The sequence below is a fragment of the Mesoplodon mirus genome (genome assembly GCF_964341445.2).
Source record: "Mesoplodon mirus genome assembly, chromosome: 3".
Lineage (NCBI taxonomy): Eukaryota > Metazoa > Chordata > Mammalia > Artiodactyla > Ziphiidae > Mesoplodon > Mesoplodon mirus.
The window spans coordinates 40,238,741-40,264,797 of NC_138978.1; the positions used below are offsets into that span (position 1 = coordinate 40,238,741).

Below are 26,057 nucleotides of genomic sequence, written 5' to 3' on the forward strand. Positions count from 1 at the left end.
AAAGCAACTAAGTAAGATTCAGGCAAGATCACTCAAATGAACTTGAGAGACTTCAGATTTTTGAAGCAATGTAGAAACCAGTATTTCAAATCATTCTTTATAATTACAGCCACCCACAGTGAGCACATCAAGAGAAACGTTTCCTTTGATAATTCTACGAGGTGAAATCTCACCCCAGGAACCACTTTCATCTTCCACCAAACACCTGCAGGCTGTAAAAGCAATGTAGGGAGAGGCAAGAGCAGAGTGTGTGTGTTTGGGAGCGGGGGTGGCGAAGGCAAGGTGCACAGGGCTCCAGAAGAGCTGTGAGTGCTGAAATCTCACTTCTCAATGATCTGAAGCAGGAGAGTCTGTAATTAGGGTATAAAGGAGTGCAGTTGGAGAAGCCTCAGAAAGAATTTCAAACGATAATATAGGTTGCTGGCTCTTCCTTACCACGTTGGGAAGACCTCACTAGGAGGAGGTGAGAAGGGGTCTGGCTTCTCTCAAACCATGGCTTTCTTTTATTGTTCTTTCCTCCACTAAAACCTGTGGGGATAGGCTTGTTGGCTAGGCAGGGGCTGCCTCCTGATTGCTTTAGGGTCTCCAAGGTATAATAGTTGAGCTGGAGAAACTGACCCGAGACTGGAAGGATAGGAAGTAAATGGCAGGGGTCAGAGGGTGAGGCTGGCGGTGGCGTGGTGTCAGGGGCCAGGAATCTGTGTGGGAGGTATGGGAGCAGAGCAGTTAAGTCCTGGACTGAGGGTCAGGGGCCAGGCTGCCCAAATTGACAGCTGTAGAGGGAACATCAGATGCAGAGGTCGCAATGGCAGCAGCTAGGCCTATGGGTCTAGAAAGCCTGATGAGGGTCAGGGAATGAAGTACCCCCAGGTCCTTTCAGGTGGGAGATGCTTTTACGGACTAGGCTGGGCCAGCCAGTCAGAAAGTAGCCCTCCTAGGAACTTCACCACTGGACAGCTACTGCCCCTGCCTGATAACCTCAGTGTACAAGAGCTAGGCCACTGTTGCGCACACCAGCTCCAGATGGTCTCTACAACATGAACACACACTGTGTATCTCTGGAGCCCATTTGATGTGGAGCTTGGGACTACTCCCTAAGTCTCCAGCATGCCTTTGGGAGCCCTTCTTTTATTGGGAAATAAATACAGAGTCAAACAGGTGGGCCAGCCAACATCTGTAGTTCTGGGGGCCAAGAAGAAGGAGTCTGACTTGCTCAGAACTCAGATCTCCATGAGCTGGTCATTCCCCACGATCACCTCATTCACTCGTTTGGCTATAAAAGAAAAAGAAAAGATTGTTTAAGAAATGGCAGCAAAATATGTCATTTCAAACCCAATTACTTCTAATTCTGTGTTCATAAACATTCATTCCTCTCCTATGTGGCTCTGCTCTTTAGAAGCTCTTGGGAATACAACTTGTCGAAAGGACTTTGGAAGAGACAGCATCTTCCCACACAGGAGGAGGGGACTGACTCTCTATGCACCTGGCTTTCAGGAGACTTCATATAGGAGGGGGACTGGAACTGAGTCATAAAGAATGATAGAGTTTTTTTAGAAAGTATATCAAAGGGAAGGCATTCCAGGCTGTTAGAACAATGTGAGCAAAGACATAAAGATGTAAGAAAGAGGAATGCCAAAAACTGTGGTGTGGCCAGAGGATAGGGAATGGGGGAAAACAGTGAGAAGAAAAGAGACTAAATAGTTAAATGGAGATATTCAAAGGAGAAAGGGAGATGCTTCATATGTCACATGTAAATAATACCACATACTCGACAGGGTTATTGTGAGGATTCAATGAGTTAAAGAATCATTGAGTGTTTGACAAATAGTGGTCATCATTATTTTTATAAAGTCCAAACTCATAAGGCCCTCTATGACCTGACCTTTGCCTACGTCTCCAGCTTTATCTTCCATCACTCTCCATTTGTACCTAGAAGCCATGTTATTTTACAGCTCTAGACCTTAGTACGTGCTGTTCCCTCTGCCTAGAGTGACTTTCTTTCCCTCCCTACTCAGCCTAAATGCCCTAATCAAGCACCTCCACTACGTGATGCCTTCCCTTCCAAACTGTCCATTTCCTGCTCTCTGAAAACACTCCACCTGATGTGTATCTCTATCTCTACTTCACTGTAAGAATCTTGAGGGCAGGGGCAATGGATTTATGATCACACCTTAGTGTCTAGCACAGCTACTGGCCCATGAAAGATTTCAGAGGTTTGGGGTAATGACAGGGATAGGGTATGGTTATGTAAGTGGAGAGCTAAAGCTGCAAGGGAGTGAACGTTGGTGGAGAAGGTCAGGGAATGGTGAAGCTGAGGGGCTGGATGGTTCAGCGATGAATATGTTTAAGTTGTCCAAGATGTTTGGAAAAAGAGAGGGAGGAAAGGGGAAGACTGTGAACCCTCAATATATTTAGGCGAGTGCCCTGGGAGCTTACCAATGATGGGGTGAAAAGCTAAGAAGAGGGTTAGCTTTCAAGGAGTAAGAGCTATAGAAAGGATGCAGTGAACCAATGGTCTGGAAGGGGTAGGGGAAACCAGGAGCACGCTGTCTGCTTGTTCCCTGGAGGTATGGAGCAGATGTAGGAGGCAGGAGAGCTTTCAGTGCTCTATTGGCTCAGACAGAAAAGGCTGACCACCTGGCTGAAAATGGATTCCTTCTGGGTTAGCTTGGCTTCTAAAGGTCCAACACCTTTCTTGCCACACATGGGGGCTTGAGAGTGACCCTGATAGGTGAGGCAGAAACTCTGACTTTCCTGAGGCTCTATTTCAGCCTCAGAAGGGTTTGGTGCAGCAAAATGAAGATCGTTAATGACGGGACCAAGTTTGATAGTAAGAGATGTTTTGCTCTGTTCATACTGCCCACAGCCTGGAGCCTACTTCTGCTCTGTCAGTAGAAAGGGGGTTTCTGACTGAAGCTTTAGAGACATTGAGATTTCAGACATGTCCTCTGTTCTATCCACCTTTCCAGTTTTGTTTCTTGCTATATCTCCCTTATACACTATATTCTAGATTTTCCAAATGATTTTCAATTCCCAACATATCAGATTGTTTTTTGCCGTCAGGTGCCTGTTTACATGGTTCCCCTCTGCTTGAGAGGTTCTTCCCTTTTGTATATTTGGTAAATAGCCAACAATTTTAAGATTTAGCCTAAATTCTCTCCTTTGAGATGGTGTTCCTGATCCTTGTGCCAGGAACTGACCAATTCCTCTCTTCTGTCTATAATTAACCCTGACAGTCTTCTACCATCATACCCGTGAAACTTTACTGCACTTATTTCTTTACTCATCTGAGTCTCTATAATAGACTGTGAGCAGCTGGACAGCAAGAGGCATGTCTTACTCATCTTTACACCCCTAGCCTCCCAGAGCCTGGAAGATAGGCGGTAATTGTTTGTTGAAGGTGTGTGTGTTCTGGGGGTTATGTGAGGGTAGAGAAGTGGGAAAAGGAGCATGTATGGAGGAGAAGGCCTCCAATCCCCTTGTCAAAGAGAATATAACTGACACATCTGGTGCATTACAGCAAAGGTCCTAGTGGGTCTAGAGCATCTTCGGGCCTATTTCTCTAATGTTCTCCAGTAGGAAGAGAAACCAAGGTCTAGGCCTTTCACAGAGTTTCTTGTTTCAGCATTGTATTTGACAGAGGCAATCTCATGTGAGAAGAAAAGGTGAGAGTGCAGAATAGAGCTCTGAGCCATAGAGATTTGAATTCTATTGGTAATTTGACTTTGAGCAAATTATTTAATGTCTTTGGGCTTCAGTTTCCTCACAAAGTTGTGGGGATTCAATAAGATAATTGATGTAAAGAGGCTTGATAAGTATTAAATGGAAGTTACAGGATGTGGCTGGGTCTGGCCTGTGTACTCCTGCCCTAGGAGGTGTTCTTTTTATACTTCATAGCCATCTGCTTCCTTCAGTGAGAGGAATGGGAGGGAGGCCCAGACACTGCTCAGGCTGCTAAATTCCCTAGGGCTGGGGCCAGTCCTGGAGTGTGACTGTCAATCAGGCTCTACCTTGAGGTAAGACTGACCAGAAAAGAACAAAGGAAACGCTTCTCTGGCTAGCTTCCCAGGGCACCTCCAAAAGCTCCTCTTTGCCCTTTACCCCCCTGTAGCCATCAGTTAGCCACATCATCTCATAACCAGACTCTGACATTTGCTATTCCTTCACCCAGTCTCTTCCTAGTTTCCAGGGACACTGGAATGTTCTGAAGACAGTGCCAGTTTCATTAACACTTCTTGGTCCTCAGTGCTCCAGACCAGAGGGGTTAATGAGGGGTTAGGCTGAGGCAAACACCACCTTCTTCTGCTCTGTTAGGCTCCAAATAAATACCTGAACCATCTCTGGTTTGCTCACTGGGACTCAGGGGAGGAAGACTATCTGGCATTTTTGGGGAAGATGTATTTTTGTGGAGATTCAGTAAGGTGGAGGAAACCTGAAGGGGAAAAACAAGCAGTACTAGTTCCGCTTGGCCAGGGCTGGAAGCAGGCTCCAATAAACACACTGGAAAAGTTCTGGGCTGGAATCAGGTCGGGAAAGATCCTAAAGGGAAGAGTACAAGCGAGGAAAGTAAGTTGGGAAAAAAACCAGTGAGGTAGAAGGGAATGACAAGTCACAAATGAAAAGCTGCACTGTTGGGAAGCTGGGGAGGACTCCTGCTAGCCAGGACTTGACCTATGTACCCATCAGGTCTACTTTCACAGCCAAAGGACTGATCACTGTGGGATCAGGGAAGAGATCCAAGTTCTCTCACTGACAGTAATAAAAGACACAGGTGAAATGTCCAATTAGTTTCCCAGGTTTTGACTTTGTTGGCTGTGGCTTTTCAGTTGGCTTGAGCAGGAGGTCAAACTTGGTTGCCAGGACTTTTGCCAGAGATAATCTCATTAACTGAGCATGCTGGGTGGGGTGAGTAAAGCCAGAATTGTTAGAAAACGCCTTGTTCTCCTGGTAGTGCTAAAAAAGGGCAGAGGGGCCTATGTTGGGTTATGATAGTCCCATTTTTGGTGTAGAAGACTGCTATGGATGTGGTGGCTCTGTGGCATGCAAAGGACTGGGATTTGGAGAGGGGACGGCATTGCTTCTGAGGATGAATGTTTTTTCCTGAAATCCCTCCATGGGAGGAAGACTGCCTGGGGACTTACTTTGCCATCTCCTGACTCTTTGCTAGTGAGGACCTGAGTTGATGTTTGTCTGGGTCATCCATAGTTAACAGGTCTTGATTGCTGCACTGATGGTTTGGAATTTGCATTCTCAATGTGGCTCAGCCTCAAAGAAAAGTGATAGTGGGGAGTTCCCTTGTGGTCCAGTGGGTAAGACTCCACGCTCCCAATGCGGGGGGCCTGGATTTGATCCCTGGTCAGGGAACTAGATCCCGCATGCATGCCGCAACTAAGAGTTTGCATGCCGCAACTAAGAAGTCCGCATGCTGCAACTAAAGATCCCGCATGCCGCAACGAAGATCCCGTGTGCAGCAACTAAGACCCAGTGCAGCCAAAATAAATAAGTAAATAAATATTAAAAAAAAAAAAGATAAGTGATAGTGGGAACAGGTGACTGGCCAGGAGTACCTGTGGCAGGAAGGCACTGACTACTGTGCTGGATGCATCTAGCATAGAGGACAGAGCAAGAAATGTTGGGGTTCTCCAGTTTAAAGTCCAGATGACTTCCCTGGCCATCTCTCCTTCAGGACCGTTAAGGAGAGGGCATGTACTTAGAGCCAGAAAGCCCAGGAGACGCTGCAGCCTGTGACATCCTAGGGGTTTGGCTGGCATATCCCTATGCTCCCTGATGGGAGATGTGCCTCAATACTGGCATTCAGTTGACATTCATGCATTCTGCACACAGAATGAAGAGGGGTCCTTGCAAAGTAAAAGAAAGGAGCACCAATACTTTGCTGGAAGTGGGGAGAAGAACAAGCAGAAACTGTGAGCTTCCAGGTTCCAGCAAACAAGAAAGGAGGGACACCCTAGGGCAGTGGCAAATGGAGTTCACTCATTCAAATATGCCAGTAAAAACAACAAAAGGAAGCAGCTTCTGGCTCCAGGAGGGACTGAAAGAAGAAAAGCACTAGGGGATGTTTCTAGTTTTTGCTGAGCAGGAGATAATTTACAAAGACAAAAGAGGCAAGAAGGAGGTGGAAGAAACATGGTGTGGGGCCATAAACCCAAATAGGAGAGAACAAAGCAGGACAGAGAAATGCAATGAGGAGACAGGGGAGGGGATGGGATAAGAAAGCAGCCCCACAGACCAGCTGAGCGGCTGCTTTTGAAGCTCTGGGGATCCCTTCCAAGGCCTTCCATGGAATCAGAGAAAAGGCTGGTGTTCTGAATCCTATCTTTTTTTTTTTTTTTTTTTTTTTTTTTTTTTTTAATTTATTTATTTATTTTTGCTGTGTTGCATCTTCGTTTCTGTGCGAGGGCTTTCTCTAGTTGTGGCAAGCGGGGGCCACTCTTCATCGTGGTGCGCAGGCCTCTCACTATGACGACCTCTCTTGTTGCGGAGCACAGGCTCCAGACGCGCAGGCTCAGCGGCCATGGCTCACGGGCCCAGCCGCTCCGTGGCATGTGGGATCTTCCTGGACCAGGGCTCGAACCCGTATCCCCTGCATCGGCAGGCAGATTCTCAACCACTGCGCCACCAGGGAAGCCCCCTGAATCCTATCTTTAAGAAACAACCAACAGGCCTCAGATGCTCAAAAAACAAGCTTCTCTGCAAGCCAAGGGTAGGCCTGGGTGAAGTGGTATGCTGAGCAGGGGAAAGAACTAAGACCTGACGTTCCTGAGGAGAGTTAAGAGCCATAATATGGAGGCCGAATATATTTTTCCTATTGGTCCGAGAAACATGGACTAAAGGGAGAAAAAGGGTATCAGTGACCAAATTCTGCTAGGCAAGCCAGGAATGGCTTCTTCTTCTGATCTTTTTGGAGGCTGTCAATAGTTCAGGCTGAAGACCCAGTTTTGTCATGTACTAGCTATGACCTTGGGTAAATTTCAACTTTTCAAAGTCTCAGTTTCCACTTCACCAAATGGGTCAATAATGAATCCCTACCTTAGATGGCTGTTATGAGAATCCAATAAGACAATGCATATGAGAACATTTTAAAGCTGTAAACAATAGCTGTAGGCCAGTGGCACTCCAGGCGGGCAGGGCCATCCATGCCTCCTGTGCTGGAGTTCAAGCTGGTGTCTCACCCCTCTCACCTAAGCTCATACTCTCAGCTGGTACGGGATCACAGCAGAAAGTACCAATAGCTGGGGCACTGCTGTTGACCAACACTCCTGCTCAAAGGTTCTTGGTGAGACACTGGGTGGAGTCTGTCTCCTACTAACTGAACTAAAAATGCCAGCCTTCCCTGAAGCTAGGGCAGGGGTATAGGATCTAGGCTTGACCTGTTAATGCAGCCACCACAAACCTTGGGCTGGGCCACCACACAAAAAAGCAGGAACCAGAGAGAATCCACCTGCTGGGTGGCTGGAGTAGCACTGCCAGCTGTGATAACCAGTGTTCAGCAAGGATGGCAGCTGTGTCCTCACCAGAATGATCTGGAGTGTAAATCTTGGCTGTAACCCATTTTCTAAGCTTGATTCTGCAACTATCTTAGAGCTGTGAGCTACCTACCTTTACAATGAATTCTTTATCAGCTTAAATCAGCCAGAGTTATTAGTTTATGATGCTTATAACAAAGAACCTTATTGGTAAACTAGTGACACCCAGGAAAGGCCTCTTAGAAATGACAATTCTCACACGTAGAAGAAGAAAGCACTTGAAATGTGAGAAGAAAGGCAATGAAGAGGAGAGTTGCATCTAGTCTCAAGTGAAGAAAAAGGTTGAAGCGTGGTTTCAGGCCAAGGCCACATCTCCCCAGTTCATTTATCGGTGTTGCATGTGGTTCTTTCATCAGCATAAGTTTAGAAGAGAAGCCAGAAGAGATTTCATGATAACTGCAACTATCTCACAAATGCCTTTCTTGGAACCCGAACTCTCTGCCCTGAAATGCCTCCAAATTCCCTTTATGGATCCAAAATTCATTCACTCATCTCTCCCATTCCCACTATCTACGATAAACCAGGACCTGTTCTGAGAGCTAGGGATACATATTGAAATAAGTCAATCCTTGGCCTGAGGATCTCAGTCTAGTAGGGAACGTAGATTCATAAATAATAGCCATGACCTGTGTATGTACTTTAATAAAGGTATTGACAAAGGAGCAGAGGAGGAAGGAATGCTCATTTGGACTGTGGGGAATCATGGGAAGAGTCAGGGAAGGTTCTATAGAGAAAGCACTTGGGCAGAGTCATCAAGAATTCCAGAGAGGGGGCATGTGCAAAGGCACGGAGAGACACAAGAGCATCATGGTGTGTATATGGGGCTCTAAGTCCCCTGGTATGCTCCAGAAGCTGTGTGTACTCCTCAAAACATTTAACTGTATTTATTTCTCACAACAATCCTCCAAGATAGGTATTATTGTCTCAATTTTTCTAGTTTCAAAAATCTGAGGCCAAGAAATTAAAAACTTAACCTGGTGCACATCCAGTGAGCTGCAGAGCTGAGATCTGAACCCGGGTTTGTTTGAGTCTAAAGTTCACAAGGGAAGTATACAACTTTAAAAAGCGAAGGAGAAAAAACTGAAGAAGGCCTCTACTTACTGGGAGAAGGAAAATGATGTGGCTTACACCAATTCAGAATTGGTGGGTTTAGTTACTTCAGCAACTCCCCTATCCCATCCTATTTTAGGTTTAGGAATAAACTGAAAAGGAATGAGCCATCCTTACTGATCTTGAGCTTTGTCTATTTTTTGGTTAAAAATACCCAGCCAAATTATGGACCATTCAAATTTGACCAGCCCAGCAGGGAAATCCTGATGTCTGCATGTCTCTCAAGCACCATACAGTCTTTCTACAGCTACAGTGCAGAGCTAGCTAACAGTAAAGCTCACAGCATCATCGCTAAGCAGTTGAGGATGGCTCTGAGAAAATGGCTTCTGAAGAAGCTGCTAACCTTCTTCCAGGCCAAGAATCTATGGGACTCTCTCTCTTAACTATCAGGTCAGATGAGGTACTCAAGGACTGCAGGAGGCCAGAGCTAGTTTGTTGGATCACTGGCCCTTCTCTCTTATGCCTAACAGCCACTGTAGAGTATTGGTGCCAATCTGGGTCATCAGATCTTTCTGTTATGTTTTCAATTTTTTGGTAGTAAGGCTGCATAAATATATATGAGCTTATCTAACAAGATAAATTCTTAAAAATGGAACTGTAAAGTCAAAGTTAAAAAATTTGACAGTGATGCCAATCCCCTCCTAAGATAGCTTTATCAATCTATGTTCTCACCTGAAGTGTACGCATATGCTTGTTCCCCAATACTCACCAGCACTGAGCATTATCTGTGCTACTGTGATATGTAAAAAATGGCACCTGTGATTGTAATCTGGTTTCTGGTTTACCTTTGGCTTCAATCCTCTGGCTGCTTCCAATTAGGCAGTTCTTGATGTCTGCTCCCTTCTCGATTACAGCATTGTTGCAGATGACGCTGCCCTGGATGTTGCTTCTGTAACACAGTAACCAAGTTAGGGAGTGTCCATGGCTCTCATCACTATCCTTGTCACTATAGGTTGGGGGTTCTGGCTCCTCCATATGCCAGGACTAGCTGGCCAGTCCAGTTAATGGCTACAAGCTTATCATTAGAAGACAGAATGGCTCAGCTGGGCCAGGAGAGGACTGGGCTTTAGAGAAGACCAGAGTTTGTATATACTCATAATGATATTCCCCCAAAGCCTGAAAAAAGCAACCAGTCTGCCTTCAGTTCTTTAGGCACCCCAGACTGGGAGGTCTAAATTCCACCCAATCTCTCTTCCTTTGGTCTGGGGGTGGAAGCTGGCCCTGGTCCCTGGGCTGATCCATTGCTCCTGTTTCTCATCTGGGAATATATACCAAATTTCACTGGAGGCTCAGATCTCATGAATCTTCCCAGGAGATCAGCTATGGAAACAGTGAGTGCCCCACAGCTCTCATCATAGACCCTGGTTAATCAAAACCATACTCGTTTAGGAAAAAAAGGATGCTTTTTAAACCAACTCCATAAAAGATTACTCATAAAAGCCACAATCTCAAGAGTAGCTCCACTGGCTCTTAGCATTTGAATGTGTTTAAAAAGCATCTTCTTGGCTTCTGAGGACTGGTGGGTGGGTGGGGGAAAAGTCCTTTTGAAAATCTTCACTAGCATTTATTGCATACCTACCTCAGGCCAGGTACTGTGCTAAATATTCTATATACATTACAGGAGTGACCTACAAATCTAGCCATTTCATCAGTAAAATCATGTGGGACATTCCTAAATCATTCTGGAAGTACCATTTTTACCTCTGATGCAGTAAAAATAACCAAATTTTACAGATGAGGTAACAGATTAAGAGAAGTTAAACCATTTACCTAAAACCACATAACTGCCAAGTAGTAATTTCAAAACTAAGTCTGCCTGACTCCAGAATTCATACATTTAATCATAATGCCATACCAAGAAATTAAGGGGGGACTTCCTTGGCGGTACAGTGGTTAAGACTCCACACTCCCAATGCAGGGGGCCTGGGTTCGATTCCTGGTCAGGGAACCAGATCCCACATCATGCCGCAACTAAGAGTTTGCATGCCACAACTAAGGAGCCAGCAAGCCGCAACTAAGGAGCCCTGGCACAACCAAATAAATTAATAAGGTTAAAAAAAAAGAAAAAAAAAGAAAGAAATTAAGGGGAGAAAAGGCTAGAGGAAGTCTGGGACTGCCTAGTTTTTTTTTTTTTTTTAATTAATTAATTTAATTTTGTCTGTGTTGGGTCTTCTTTGCTGCACGCAGGCTTTCTCTAGTTGTGGCGAGTGGGGGCTACCCTTGGTTATGGTGCACAGGCTTCCCACTGCGGTGGCTTCTCTCGTTGCAGAGCACGGGCTCTAGGCGCGCGGGCTTCAGTAGTTGTGGCACGTGGGCTCAGCAGTGTGGCTCGCGGGCTCTAGAGCACAGACTCAGTAGTTGTGGCGCACGGGCTTAGGTGCTCTGCGGCATGTGTGATCTTCCCGGACCAGGGCTCGAACCCGTGTCCCCTGCATTGGCAGGCGGATTCTTAACCACTGAGCCACCAGGGAAGCCCTGCCTAGTTGTTTTTTTGACCCAAGATGGCTCTGTGGAAGGAGCTCCATCCTAACAAGGGAATATTTAATACCCTAAAGAGTCAGAAGTGGGAGCTGGAGGGGAGAAAAAGGTGAGTAGGAAGGATGTGAGTATCCATTTAAACAAAACAAAACACCAACTAAAATAAAAAATCCTCGGGCTTCCCTGGTGGCGCAGTGGTTGAGAGTCTGCCTGCCGATGCAGGGGACACGGGTTCATGCCCTGGTCCGGGAAGATCCCACATGCCACGGAACGGCTACGCCCATGAGCCATGGCTGCTGAGCCTGCACATCCGGAGCCTGTGCTCCACAACGGGAGAGCCCACAACAGTGAGAGGCCCGCGTACCACACACACACAAAAATAATAATAATCCTCAAGCAACCCAGGAGGCATGGGAGATGGAAAAGAGGCCATTCCAAGGACTAAAACTATCATGCACAGGCCATTAAAAAAAAAGATTCTTCCTTGGGACTCCCATGGTAGTCCAGTGGTAAAGAATCCACCTTCCAATGCAGGGGATGCGGGTTCAATCCCTGGTCGGGGAACTGAGATCCCACATGCCGCGGGGCAACTAAGCATGTGCACCACATCTACTGAGCCTGCGTGCCTCAACTAGAGAGCCGCATGCCGCAAACTACAGAGCCCACGCGCTCTGGAGCCCACGCACCACAACTACAGAGAGAAAACCTGCACACCACAACTAGAGAGAAGCCCACACACCGCAACAAAAGATCCCATGTACCGCAACTAAGACGTGACGCAGCCAAAAAATAAATAAAATAAAATAAATATTAAAAAGAAAAAGATTCTTCCCAAATGCCAAAACTTTAGTAAACTGCCAAAAAGGAATTTTAGCACTTTATGGCATTCCAGAGCCTTCTTTATCTCTATTCTTCTAGAAGGTTAAAGCTTGTTGGAAAGCAGCAAAAGGCCAAAGCCACAGCACCTCTGTGGTGTGGGCTAGAGATGGGTAGAAACAGTTTTAGGTTTTTTTTGGCTGCATCAGGCGGCATGTGGGATCCCAGTTCCCTGACCAGGGATCGAACCCATGCCCCCTGCAGTGGAAGTGTGCAGTCTCAACCACTGGACCACCAGGGAAGTCCTAGTATTAGTTTGTTTTTTGGCTCAGACTCAGGATACACTCAGTGGGTGGGCACTAAGGGACCTTCCAGCACTTTCCAATTTGCCCTCTGCCTGAGGAAAAGCAGTCCAGTCAGCGGTTAGGGTGACTCCTGCTCCTAGGGGAAGATTCACCCCAAGAGAAGAGTAAGGAAGTATAGAAAGCCTCAGACACAGAGGCTTCTGAGACATAGCAGGCTTACAACTGGCTACTAGTTTGTCACTGAAAAGTCTCATTTCTTTTTTCAAAGTGGGAGAAAGGGGTGCTTCCTACTCAGTAGTTTAAGAGTAGTAGCATGCTCTGGAGTTAGGCTAGGGGTAATCATAGTCAGCAAACAAGAAACCGCCAACAGGAACTCCAGCAGCCATAATTAGAGAGTACTAAATGGCTATTTTGGAATCTGGGACACAAGTTGGAACCATTTCTGGAAGGAAGAATCTGGAATGACTGAGGTCAGATTTCTACAGCAATGGATAGCCTGGGTTCTCCTTATGTTTAACAGGTTTGATTAAGGTCTCAGGAACCTCCCATATTGCTTTATTGCTTGTCTCATCCAGTTTGTGTGTAACTCCCTCTGAGACAAATAAACCACCACTAGAAATTCTGCAGATGTGATAGGGGAAAAGTGGGTTGATTGATGGGAAGCTGGGGGCTCTTCTGAAGCTCTTGTTCAGTAGTGGATCTGTGAAAGGCTTTGAGACAACAAAATGCTTAGTGAGTGTGAAATCTTTTCTACCACTTGTTTCTTCAACTGTTTCCCATGATCACTGTTGCAGTCACAAGTCACCTAGCAAGGCTGAGGTACTTCGGAAAAATTTTAAGCCAATTTAGCTTTCCTCTTGTCCAGGAAGAACTCCAACGTTAAGGATTTTACAGGTAGTATGTGTGTTTGCTCAGGCTGGAGGGGAAGGACAGACACTACCATATCAAACAAGCCCCCCTCCAGGTTGCCAATCCACAGTAAAGACTTTGCCTTTTCTCCTCAGTTCTTAAAGCAGGAGGGGAGGTGACTTCCTATACAGCTCATGAAAAGACCTGGCCCCAGTGCCAGAACTACAGTTTCTGAATCCTACTTTTAACTCTCAGCTTGGTATAAGGACTCTGCTGTGCCGATGCCTGGCTGTGTTCTCTAACAAGCTGCTCAGAGATGGCTAAGATTAATGGGCTTTTGGTCCTCACTTCTTGGTAGTGTCAAATTTTAAGCAAAGCTGCAGGCCTTGAGAAATTACCCCAAGAACCCTAATGCTTCAGTGGAGAGGAGGCCATGAGAAAAACAGATGCCTATTGTAAGATCACTGCCAAGATACCGTAACATATGACAGGAGGAAGAAGCCCTCACCTGGGAAGCAGGAGTGCCTCCAAATTCTCATTCCTCCTCTGGCTTTAGTTAGGACTTTCTTCAGTTTATTCCAGGAGAGAAGGGAACTCACATAAATCTAATGTCTAATACAGCTCAGTCACTACACAAAGCACTTTATATTCATTATGTAACTTAATCCTTTTAGCAAACCTGCAGCAATGCTGGTATTTATTCTAATTTTTACAAAGAAAAGTGGGGCTCACAGAAGTTAAGCAATGTGCCCAAGCCTACACAGTGGTAAGTGACTCTCCATGGTTTCACGGGCTTCTGCCTCAGCTGCTGACTGGCAGTGTTTGGTAAAGAGCCATGAAACTTCTTAGTTAACTCTGAGGACAGGCAGGTTCTTCTCTGGGATTAGCTGGCAGGCTTTCTAAACTTACTCATAACCTTGGGGGAGAAAAGAGTAAGGAACTGGAGATACACGTAGCTTTTTTAGGCATGTGACTAAAGGTCTGCTTTAGGCCAACCCACTGCTTCAGCCCAAAGATTATGGCTGAGTTGCCTGTATCTCTCCAGATGCCAGAGCTCCTAATGGCCCAGGAGGCCCTGGTCCAGGTGTTCCTCTAGATGAAGAACATTTTTTTTTTTTTTGCGGTACGCGGGCCTCTCACTGTTGTGGCCTCTCCCGTTGTGGAGCACAGGCTCCGGATGTGCAGCCTCAGCGGCCATGGCCCACAGGCCCAGCTGCTCCGTCATGTATTATTTTTAATGAGATATTTCAGGCATATGGAAAAGTCCAGAGAATATACAGAACACCTGTGTACCCACCAAAAAACAATACAAAAATAAAGTATTTTTCTTTATTTCACATTTCCCTCCTTCTCCTCCCAGAGGTAACTACTATTTGACTCTGGTATTTATTGTTCTTAAGCATTTTTACTACATATATTAGTAGATAATATATAGTATTCTTTTTCAAAGTTTAAAAATTTTATATAAATGCTATCATTCTCTATGTATCCTTCTGCAACTTGCTTTTTTCCCCTTCAACATCACATTTGTGAGATTTATCCAGGTTAATTCATGTAATGAGATACAATACTTGAAGAAACATCTGACTTTCTTCCTGTCTCTGGTCACTCTTGCTCTTGGGTCCTCTAGATTAAAATGTACTGGCTCCAGTGAGCAGGCTGAACATTTCTTCCTTTTAGTTCTATGTGCCTCCCTTTACTATATAAAGGTTTAGTAGTGAAAAATGTCTTCCTCCTCAGAAATCTAATTATATTCCCTAAGCAGAGGCTAAGAAAAAGGGCTCGGGGGGAATAAAAGTAAAGATGTAGCAATATTATTTTTAAAAATTTATTATTATTATTTTTGGCCGTGCTGCGCGTGGCTTGCGGGATCTTAGTTACCCGACCAGGGATTGAACCCAGGCCCACGGCAGTGGAAGTGTGGAGTCCTAACCACTGGAAAGCCAGGGAATTCCCAAGATGTAACAATCTTAAAAGAAATAAGCTGTAGTAGTCTAAGAAGATGGGCTTAGTGGAGCGGCTGGGCCCGTGAGCCATGGCCACTGAGCCTACGCGTCCGGAGCCTGCACGTCCGGAGCCTGTGCTCTGCAACAGGAGAGGCCACAACAGTGAGAGGCCTGCGTACCGCAAAAAAAAAAAAAAAAAAAAAAAGAAGATGGGCTTAGTGCAAATGGTTCCAAGTAGGGAATGAATCAAAAGTCTGAAGGAGCCCCTTAAGTCCAGGGGATCTTGCCAAAGTTTTATAATTTGGTTTTTTTAAAAGTGTGACTGAAGAAACATGGACAGAATTCTTTGAACAATTATGATCTTTTTTCAACTCTAACTGCCACAGACTTAATTTTATGTTTAAGGGAGTTCACTTTTATACTCAGCCCACCCATTTGTCAGTATTTTGTTTCATTACTTACTTGGCTATATTATGTCTTCGAGTAGAGTTTTCCAGAGGGTTCATGGGTGACAAATCTCCTGAGCCTTGGAGTATTTCTGATGATTTTATATTTCAACCATATAGGATTCTTAGGTCACAACTGTTTTCCTTCCAAATTTTCTAAATGTTGTTTCACTGTCTTCTGGCCTTAAATGTTGTCACAGAAAAGTATGAGGCCAGCCTGGTTTTCTCTCTTCTATGTGCCTTGATGTTTTTTTCTTTCAGTTCTATGTGCCTTGAGATTTTGCAAAAGTGGTGTTTGCCATTTCTCCTTTGGATCGTCCATGCCCCTATTCCTTATGCTGGTCAAATCTTGGTGTTCTCTTTGGATCTGACCTAAATTTCATTGTGTCTGGCAGATATTCTTTAGTCTGTGTATGGGTACATGGCAGTTATCTAGTTTTATTATAGATGAAGCTTCCTCTTCTGGTTTTGTTTGTTTTCATTTTGGTGAGTTTGAAGGAGTAAAGCACTTACTTCATGACTTTTTCTAGAAGTTGACAGGGCTCTTTTGACAGATAGTCAGTTACAGTAGGAGGGCTTAAATTAGGGATCTCTATTTTTCATTCAGTAAATACTTACAAGGTATCTAGTATATAAAAAGTACAGTACTGGGGGGACTTCCCTGGTGGTCCAGTGGTAAAGAATCCGCCCTCCAATGCAGGGGATGCGGGTTCAATCCCTGGTCGGGGAACTAATACCCCACATGTTGTGGGGCAACTAGGCCTGCATGCCGCAACTACTGAGCTCACGTGCCTCAATGAGAGAGCCCACGTGCCGCAAACTACAGAGTCCACGTGCCCTGAAGCCCACACGCCACAACTAGAGAGAGAAAACCTGCATCCACGACTAGAGAGAGGCCTGCACGCCACCGCAACTAGAAAGAGGCCTGCGCATTGAGGCAACGACAGATCCTGTGTGCTGCAACTAAGACCCGATGCAGCCAAAAAAAAAAATACAGTATTGGGAGTTAAGGGATACAAAGACATATGAGGAGTATTTCTGTATTCAAGGAATTTACAGTCTAGTTGAGGAAAAAAGAAAGATGCAGTAAGTGTCACATGAGCATAAGTAAAGTGATGGGCGCACAGGGAACAGAGAGGTGGGAGAGATAATTTCTGGCTAGGAAAATTCAAGAAAACTGCATGAAGCAGTTAGAATACATATGGGACCTTGGAAGATGGGTAGGATTTCTACAGGTAAAGATCTCTAAAGAGAGGCAATTCAGGCACAGTGAATGTCAGGGATAAAGGGGAGTGGAAAAGTAAGGGGCTCAGTGGGTAGGGCAGTGAGTTGAGTGTCGGTAAAGAGGACACTCAGGGTAACAATGAGAAGCAGCAATACTGTATCTTGTTTGGCTTTGAGGGCTGCACTTGCTGCCTGCAGAAAGCACGGAAAATCCAGGTGAAACCCTGGTTCCCCAGCCTGCCTGCCTGTGAAGGTGCTACCCTAGACTGCCGCTTGGGTCATTCACCTTGGACTAGGAGGAAATGCAGGAGATGTCAATCAGGACCAGAGGACCAAAGATGCAGAACACAGGATTGACACTGAAGCCTCGACAATGAAGTTTTCACTACCCTTTCGATTGCTGAACATCAGCTGTCATATAAATTGGAAGTGGTAGAAAATCAGAAAGACAGGCAGGAGGCTTCTCTGCATAATCTTGCCTACACCTTCCCCAAGTCGGTCCTATTAGCATCCTTTAAGCCCTGAGGACCTTGGGCGGGTGTCCAAGCCGCTATCCAGAAAGTCTTAGCAGCTCACCAATGCTGGCAGAGACAAGCAGACTAAGAATATGAGAAACTCCTTTCTAGACAAATTCATGCTCCTACTGTGCCATTTAGTCCAGATGTAATAGCATCAGGGTAATCAAGTCTCACATGACTGCAATTTAATCACCTTTCCTAAATTTACTATAAGTAATTAAAACTAAATGACCCGGGGCTTCCCTGGTGGCACAGTGGTTAAGAATCCGCCTGCCAATGCAGGAGACACGGGTTCAAGCCCTGGTCCGGGAAGATCCCACATGCCGCAGAGCAACTAAGCCCTCAAGCCACAACTACTGAGCCTGTGTGCCACAACTACTGAGGTCCACACGCCTAGAGTCCGTGCTCCCAACAAGAGAAGTCACCACGAGAAGCCTGCACACCACAATGAAGAAAAGTAGCCCCCGCTCTCCGCAACCAGAGAAAAGCCCGCGCGCAGCAATGAAGACCCAATGCAGCCAAAAATAAAATTAAAAAAAACAAAACAAAACAAAGCAAAACTAAACTAAATGACCCAAAAATAATGGGAAAAATTTCATATGGGATGCAAGATGTCTCATCTTATCACCAGAAGCTAACTTGCAGGGTTGGGTAGTCTCTAATAGCCTTCCTAGTCATTAGTCCCATGTGGGCTGCCTATAGCTTCACCTAAACTTTTTTAGTTGGAAAAACAGCAGCAGCCACCATCTAAACCTTTACTGTTTCCCCAGCTAGAAATCTTATTAGGCTGTCCAAGATTATACCTCCCCCAAAACAGCAACTGACTCTGGGATATTATGCTAGGTCTTTCTATGAACTTCTCTCATATAAATAAGCTGGAGTTCCTTAGAGAGCCTTAGTTTCCTTACCAAGTCTGCTCATGTCAATTCAGGACACTAACAGTGGGCTTTAGAGAGCTGCTCCTTTGTCTGTCCACCCACAGGAGGGGAGGGAGAGGTTACCAATTAGAGCAAACAAGAAAGTTATGGCACTGTCTTCCTTGGAAGGTCTGAGGCAAGATGAGACAGAGTGGAAGTTACAAAGCCTCATGAGCTACTCTAGAACCAGGTGATCAAATGGATAAAGGAGAGTGTAGTTCTGGTTTTTAAGAGAATGGTGACATCTGTCAGTCTTACGTAGGAATCTGGAATGGGATATGGAGTAGCACAGGAACAATAAGAAAAAAGTCTGGATTGCCACGATTTATTCATTGTAAAAATGCAGAAATTGAGCTGGATGATTTCTAAGGCCCCATCTCATTCTAACATTCCAGGACCCAGTGTTGGAGCTAGATCATGAGAAACATGAGAAACTCTGAAGTTGAAACTTTATTCTAAAACTGAATCAAGAAGAAATAGATAACTCGAACAGACCAATCACTAGAAATGAAATAGAATCTGTAATTTAAAAAAGCTCCCTACAAACAAAAGTCCAGGACCAGATGGCTTCACTGGGGAATTGTACCAAATGTACAAAGCAGAACTTAAACCGATCCTTCTCAACTTCTTCCAAAAGACTGAAACTTTATTCTAAAGGTAATGGGGATTCTTCAAAAGTTTTTGAATAGAACATGGATGTGATCAGAGATATTCTTTTTTTTTTTTTTTTTTGCTGTACGCGGGCCTCTCACTGCTGTGGCCTCTCCCGTTGCGGAGCACAGGCTCCGGACACACAGGCTCCGCGGCCATGGCTCGCGGGCCCAGCCGCTCCGCGGCATGTGGGATCTTCCGGGATCGGGGCACGAACCCGTGTCCCCTGCATCGGCAGGCGGACTCTCAACCACTGCGCCACCAGGGAAGCCCCAGAGATATTCTTTAGGACGACAACACTGGCAACATGTCACCTCAGTGAGATGAGATAAAGTACTGAAGAAGATGATAATGATAACAGCTAACATTCTCTGTGCCAAGCACTGTTCTCAGTGCTTTATGTCTATTACCTCACTTAGTATTCCCAATAAACCTATGAGGCAACCCAGTTTTCACCCTATTTTATAATGAGAAAATCAGGCTCCAAGAGGTAAAGCCAATCCCCTAAGTGACTAGTAAGTGACAGACCCAGGATTCGGTCTGGCAGTCTGACCCCAAAGCTCATGCTCTAATCCATAGGACCAATGCTGGAAGGGTGGATTTGGAAGAGAAAGAAAAAGGGAGACAGGAAAATAAGTTAGAGTTCAGGAAGAGGTCTCTGGGTCTGACCTCTTTTCCGAACCTCTACTCACAAACTGGCTACCAGCTACCTCCACACACCTGGATGTCCTACAGGTACTTCCAATCCCATGTGCCCCACACAAGCCTTATCTCCCCACAGATCTGCTCCTCCCTCACCCTTCCTCATCTCAGTGAGCACACCACCATCTACCCTGTTTTCCCAACTAGAAACCTGGGCTTCACCGACCAACTGTCCTCTCCCTTGTCCCTTACATTCCTTCCTTGCTCGTTCCTTGTCAGTCTCCTTAGATTCCTTTTCTTATGTCTAAAATTACTGATGTTCTCCAAGGTTTTGTCTTGGTTTCTTTTCTTTCAATGCCACACACTGTTCCTGGGTGGTCTCAGCTGTATCCATGGATTTGGTTACCACCTCCATGCCCACCGCCCCCAACCTGTACTTCAAGCACAGGCTTCTTTCCCGAACTCCAGTCCTATACAGCAAGTGCTCCATGTCAGGCCGCCTGCCACGAGCTCAACTTGTCACAGATGGAACGTGTCATTTCTCTGCTTCCCACCCTGCAAATCTTGCTTCTTCTCCACTGATTTCTATCTTAGTGACTGGCACACCAGAAACCTTATTGCTCCAGCAAGAAATCTAAGAATTTTCCTTAATTTCTCTCTCTTTCACCTCACATACCCAGGCAGTCAACATGCTTTATAGTTTTTACCACCCTGTTACTTCTCCTCTCCATCTCCACTGCTATTGCGTTAGTTAAGGACCTCTTCCATTTCACCAGGATTATTTCAGTAGTCTTCCTGCTTCCGTATTTACCCTCTACAGATCGTCCTTCTCACCACAGCCAAAATGATCTTCATAAAATGGGAATTTAATCATGCTATTCCTTTTCTTTAAACTCTTAAATTACCACTACCCATTAAACTCCTTAGAGGATAGTCCATGATTTGGCTTTTGTCCATTTATATGGCCTTGTCTCCTGTCATATCCATTTCTTTCTGAATTCTATATTGTGGTCATTATGAATTGCTTACCATTCTTTCACGTAACAAATATTTATTGAGTTCTCATAGGCCTTCAGGATATAACAGTGAAACGGAAAGATAAGGTACTTACCATTCTCAAACTAACATCTTCTTGTGATAGACAGGTAAACAAGATAAGGCAAGTCAGTGATAATGTTATAATGAAGAAAATAAGATGTAACAGGGAATGCTGGGACAGGTTACTTCTGAGAGGATAGTGAGCAGAGCCTCTTTTTAAGTGGTGAAATCTGAGCTAACATCAAAATGAGGAGCTGTTTCTGAAATAAGATATGCTCTCTCACACTTTATATTCTTGATGTCTCTAGAACATTCCTTTCTCCAGCCTGGGGGGTTCTACTCATTTTTCAAGGTTCAGTTCAAGGGTCATTTCCTTAATTAAGTCTTCTCTGACCCTTTCCTCTTCTGTGACCATACAGATTTCTATCACAGCACTTGTAGCTTCTTGTTGCATATAGCTTATGAGTTCCTTGAGGGAAGAGATTGAGCCTTATGTAGTTTTCTGTCTTCAGTTGCCTACTACATTCTTCAGCATAGAGTGAGTCCTTAAGTGTTTGATGAAACGGTGAAATACTTGAGACAGGTTTCTATTATCAGTGATGTGCTGGAGCCAGCTCGTCCTGCTTGGGAGAGCTGACTGGTAGCGTCTCTTCCCAACTCAGTGTTCACTGATATCACTGGTCATAGGGGGAAACTTTGTATCATGGCAATTGGCAAATGCTACAAATCAGGCCACTTATTTTCTCCTTTGGAGAACTGGTTGTTAACAATTTATCAGCACACCACTGGTAGCAGTGTACCAGAAAAATTTCTGGCTTTTTTTTTTTGCAATTAAAGTTATACATGCATGAAGTTTAAAGCAAATTGTTCTGATGGTTTTATTACGAAAAATAGTAGTCCCCTGTTCCCTCAACTCATTTCCTTCTTCCCAGAGACAACTCTTTGACTTCTTTTTGCTGAGTATTTCAGTATTTACTTCCATGTCTATAGATAATAGCATGCTTACATTACATCTTAATTTTTCAGTTTTAAGCACTGTCAATAGACATCCCACAATGGAAGATGAGGATTTAGCTTTCCTTTCTCCCCACCACTGATCCCTTTTCCCCTTCCTACCCTTCATCCTTTCAATATAGCTATAGCATAATTTTGGTCAATGCTCAGTGTTTATTATGACTATGTTAATTCTATTTCATAGTTGAGCCACATAGCAAACTCTGATGCCTTCTCCTTTCTTGTACAACTTTTTAAAAAACAGAGTTAATAACCGTTTTGTTTTTGTTAGTGTTCTATGTTATTACTAATTCAAACCTAACTTTCAGCCAGTTGTCTAAATTTTTCAAGATGTTTATATATATCTGGCATTTTATCAGTTTCTTCTTCCTAAATAAGTGTTTCCTGGATTTCACTCTGGACTAACTGCTCCCTTTATGCTTCATGCATAGCAGTCACCCTTGGATCTGCCTTCGCCATCACCCCATGGATTCTTTTTGCCTTATTCTGAGTTGGATCTCTTGTTTCTCATCTATCTCCTTTTGGTTTACTTTTAGTTTTGGTGGGACACACCTTTTCATGTCTGACAATGTCTTTCTTCTACTGTCACACTTCATTAACACTTACCTTGAGTACGGAATTCTAGGTTGAAATTAAGTTTCCTTCCGAATTTTGAAGGCATTGTTCTATTATCTTCTAGTTTTCATTGTTGCTACTGGTAAGTCCAAAGCCATTCCGGTTCCTGATTAGTTGTATATGACCTATTATTTTCTCTTTGTAAGTTGGGAGCATGCTTTGTCTCTGACGTTCTGAAGTTTCACAACGATGTGGGTTTATTTTTAGCATTGGGCTGGACCCTTAGTAGGCCCTTTCATTCTGTAAATTCGTATCTTTCAGTTCTGGGACATTTTCTTTCTTTTTTTAAATTTTACTTATTATTTTTGGCTGCATTGGGTCTTCATTGCTGCATGTGGGCTTTCCCTAGTTGCGGCCAGTGGGGGCTACTCTTTGTTGCAGTGCGTGGGCTTCTCATTGTGGTGGCTTCTCTAGTTGTGGACCACGGGCTCTAGGTGCACGGGCTTCAGTAGTTGTGGCATGTGGGTTCAGTAGTTGTGGCTCACAGGTTCTAGAATGCAGGTTCAGTAGTTGTGGTGCACAGGCTTAGTTGCTCCACGGCATGTGGGATCTTCCCAGACCAGGGCTCAAACCTGTGTCCCCTGCGTTGGCAGACAGATTCTTAACCACTGAGCCACAGGGAAGCCCTGGGATATTTTCTTATATTATTTCTTAAACAATTTCCTTCTCTGATTTCTCAGCTCTCTTTTTATGGAACTGGTATTCAGATGTTAGACATCCTAGACTAGTCCTCTAATTTTCTATCATTTCTCTTCTATGTTCCATCTCTTTATATATTTGTTCTACTTTTTGTGAAATTTCAAATTTACCTTCCAATTCTTTTATTGAGGTTTTCCTTTTTGTTATCATATATATATATTTTTTGCAGTATGCAGGCCTCTCACTGTTGTGGCCTCTCCCGTTGTGGAGCACAAGCTCCGGACGCACAGGCTCAGTGGCCATGGCTCACGGGCCCAGCCGCTCCACGGCATGTGGGATCCTCCCGGACCGGGGCACGAACCCGTGTCCCCTGCATTGGCAGGCGGACTCTCAACCACTGTGCCACCAGGGAAGCCCTGTTATCATATTTTAAATTTCCTAGAGTTTGTTTTTTGTTCTTTGAAATGACAGGTTGTTTGAAAGCATCTTTCTCTCCCTGCAGAGTCTCTATCTCTTTTTAAGTTGCTTTTTTCTATCTGTTTGATTTGGTCTCTATCTTTCATGATAGAGGCTTTCTTTAGATCTCTGGTAATTTTTGATTATCTCTTCATATTTAGGAAAGGATTCTAAAACAGCACGTGAATGGAATTTGCCATCCATAATTTTCACTATAGCATGATTTGACTGGGCCGTTGGAAATCTCTCATGTAAATAAATTCAGGTTCTTCTTCTTGGGCTGGTCAAATTCACCAGAAAAGATTCTTTCAAACTCCTGACAGAAGGCTCTAGGCCTCTTTGCCAGGGTTCTGGGAGTCGTCAGGAAGTAGGCTTAGGGGAGGACAGGTCTTGGTGGCCAATAACCCCAATGGTCTCCAACTTTCCTGGTTTTTTATTACAGTACTTTTCATTTCTACCCTGTCTACTGTCTTCCGTCAGCCACTCTTCCTAAAGAGCAAAGGCTTAACCTTTAGTTCTATCCCTATGTACTGCCTCTCCCCAAAATGCTTCGCTTAATCCCTCAAGGGCAGCTGTGAGAGGTAGTTCAGCTTTCACTGGCCTCAGTCTTCCCCTATCCTTCTCTCCTATCAGTTCCCGGACAGAGAAATCAACAGACGTCAGAGCTAGAATCTGTCTCAGGCTGATCTAGCTTAGTGGTGTTTTTTTTGGGGTTTTTTTGGCTGCACTACACAGCTTGTAGGATCTTAGTTCCCTGACCAGGGACTGAACCTGGGCCCCGGGAGCAATAGCACAGAGTCCTAACCACTGGACCACCAGGGAATTCCCTAGCCTAGTGATTTTTAAAATTTGTTTTATAGATCGGTTTTCACATTCTATAGGAAGGGTAAGTGTCCCTTCCCCACTGTATTCCACACAACTGTGCTTTTACCAGTTTTAAATAATGAGTTTCTGCTTAAGATTTATCTTAAGAAAAAGTTTCCTTTCTAAAAAGTCTGAAAACCATTTGTAATATCTTTCCTCTCTTCCACCACTAATGTTTGCATTTTATACAAGGAAAAAACCTGAGGTCCATACAGAGGAAGAATCTTATTAAGCATCATTCAAGTCTTACTCCAAGTTCAGGCTGTTCATAAACTAAGATTTTAGGGCATTCTAAAGCATCTTAAAATGGGGAAAGATTCTCTATAACTTGTAACAGAGAAGCTCTCCCTCAAAAATGGAAAGTGGCTTATATGCCCAGTCCTCCTAGGCCTCTGCTTTCTTCAGGGCTGCTGTGGGACACTGAGATAGGGGAAGGTGACCCTTAGACAGTGGTACAGTGTCATTCCAGTCCTGCTACTGGCTCACTACTGTGGCCATCCCATCATGTGGAATATATCAAAGCAAGAGAAGGCAGCTTCTCCCAGGACTACAATTGTCATAAGTATGAGAAGACTAATGGAGGTGCTTTCAGAGACCATATTAAATATTATGGAGCCAAAACCAAGGCCTAGGCACTATTCCTTTTTTCATCCTTTCCCCTTTCTTCCTCTCCCCAAGCTGACGCCTTTCCTAGGCTGGATTGGCCTCCAAAGCCTCCCAGAGATACCAGGGGCCTTGCCTCAAGTGCGTACAAGGGGAAACATACCCTTCCTCCACGGTAACTGAGTTCATGAGAAGGGAACTGGTGACAGTCACTCTATCTCTTATGACACAGGATGAACCAATGACTGAGTGCTTAATGGATGACTTCTCTCCAACCTGTGTATCTGGCCCAATGAGGCTGTCAACTCCAACCTGCAAAAGGCAAATATAAATATAAAAACTTGTCCACCCATCTCAACCAACTGCAAACCAACCCTCCAGATCCCTTGAGCTAGGTCTAATGGGATCTTTCCCTAGAGACACTTTAGCAAGAGGGATCATCATCAGTATTTCTCAGGGCCACAAGGTCACATAATATCTCTGAGACCAACTCAAACTTACACACTCATGCACTTGTGTATGTAGACGTGCTCTCCTGAAGACAGTGCTCAAATCAGGGTAAGAAGAGGGATAGAGATGGAAAGCTCCTGTGTCTGAGTCCAAAGACTATATAACGGACCTTCCTTACAGGGTTTGTGTGGCTGGGCTCAGCACCTGTCCAGGCAATCTTCTTGAGTGCCTGGGCTGGAAGGTAAGATTTTATAACCAGAACTCAGTTTGGGATTTCCCTGGGGCCAATGAGGTTCAGGGCTTGACCTGAGGAGAAGCTGGGAGAAGCTGGTTTGGGGAGAAGCCCCAAACCAGCTTCTCAAGGACAAGCCTCAGTGTACCCAGACACTGTCCCATAACTGCCCTGTCCAAGCTAGCACTTACCAGGTGTTTGCTGACAATCTGGGCTGATGAATGGACCAGTGATTCTTCCGGACAGATAACGGGTAGCAATTTGGACACCTTGAGGAAAGAGGGTTGGTCAATAAAGATAGACCAGAAAACACCTGAAAGCACCTTAAGTAGAATAGAACCCTGTGTCCAGCAGAGATGTGGGGAGTTTTCAGCCACAGCTTCCTGTCTGGATGAGGCAGGCTGATGCATTTCCCCTAGGACAGGGATTGTTTACAAAGCAGCTTCTAGATAATCTTATCCTCAGTTTCCTAGCTGAGACTCTCCTCCCTGAAAGTAATGCCACCTCCCTCAGCTGGGAGGCTGTGAGACAAGCCTTTGAGATACCCAGGCAGCACTTGGGAGAGGAGGCCTAAAGAGAGCAAGGAGCTTCCTGAGGCCTGACCACAGTCATCCTAGGTTCCTGCTCACCTCCTGGACCACAGTGGTCATGCATGAGGTGAGGATGGGAGTAATGTTAGACAACTCCACAATCAGGACAG

At 44.8% G+C, this 26,057-nt stretch overlaps 1 protein-coding gene across 2 annotated transcripts in view; it reads right to left on the minus strand.

The window, feature by feature from the left end:
- Positions 1 to 1,049: 1,049 nt before the first annotated feature.
- The window catches only part of EIF2B3 (eukaryotic translation initiation factor 2B subunit gamma), a 148,276-nt gene continuing 123,268 nt past the window's right edge, over positions 1,050 to 26,057 (minus strand). Inside the window, exons 9-12 of one of the 2 annotated variants that reach the window (XM_082613349.1) lie at positions 25,549 to 25,626; positions 24,839 to 24,987; positions 9,440 to 9,540; positions 1,050 to 1,273 (exon numbers count right to left, since the gene is read on the minus strand). In XM_082613349.1, coding sequence (XP_082469475.1) covers positions 1,221 to 1,273; positions 9,440 to 9,540; positions 24,839 to 24,987; positions 25,549 to 25,626 — 381 coding nt within the window. In that variant the 3' untranslated portion in view covers positions 1,050 to 1,220. Of the gene's footprint in view, positions 1,274 to 9,439; positions 9,544 to 24,838; positions 24,988 to 25,548; positions 25,627 to 26,057 lie in introns of both variants that reach the window. The other variant, XM_082613348.1, reaches the window with a different exon arrangement.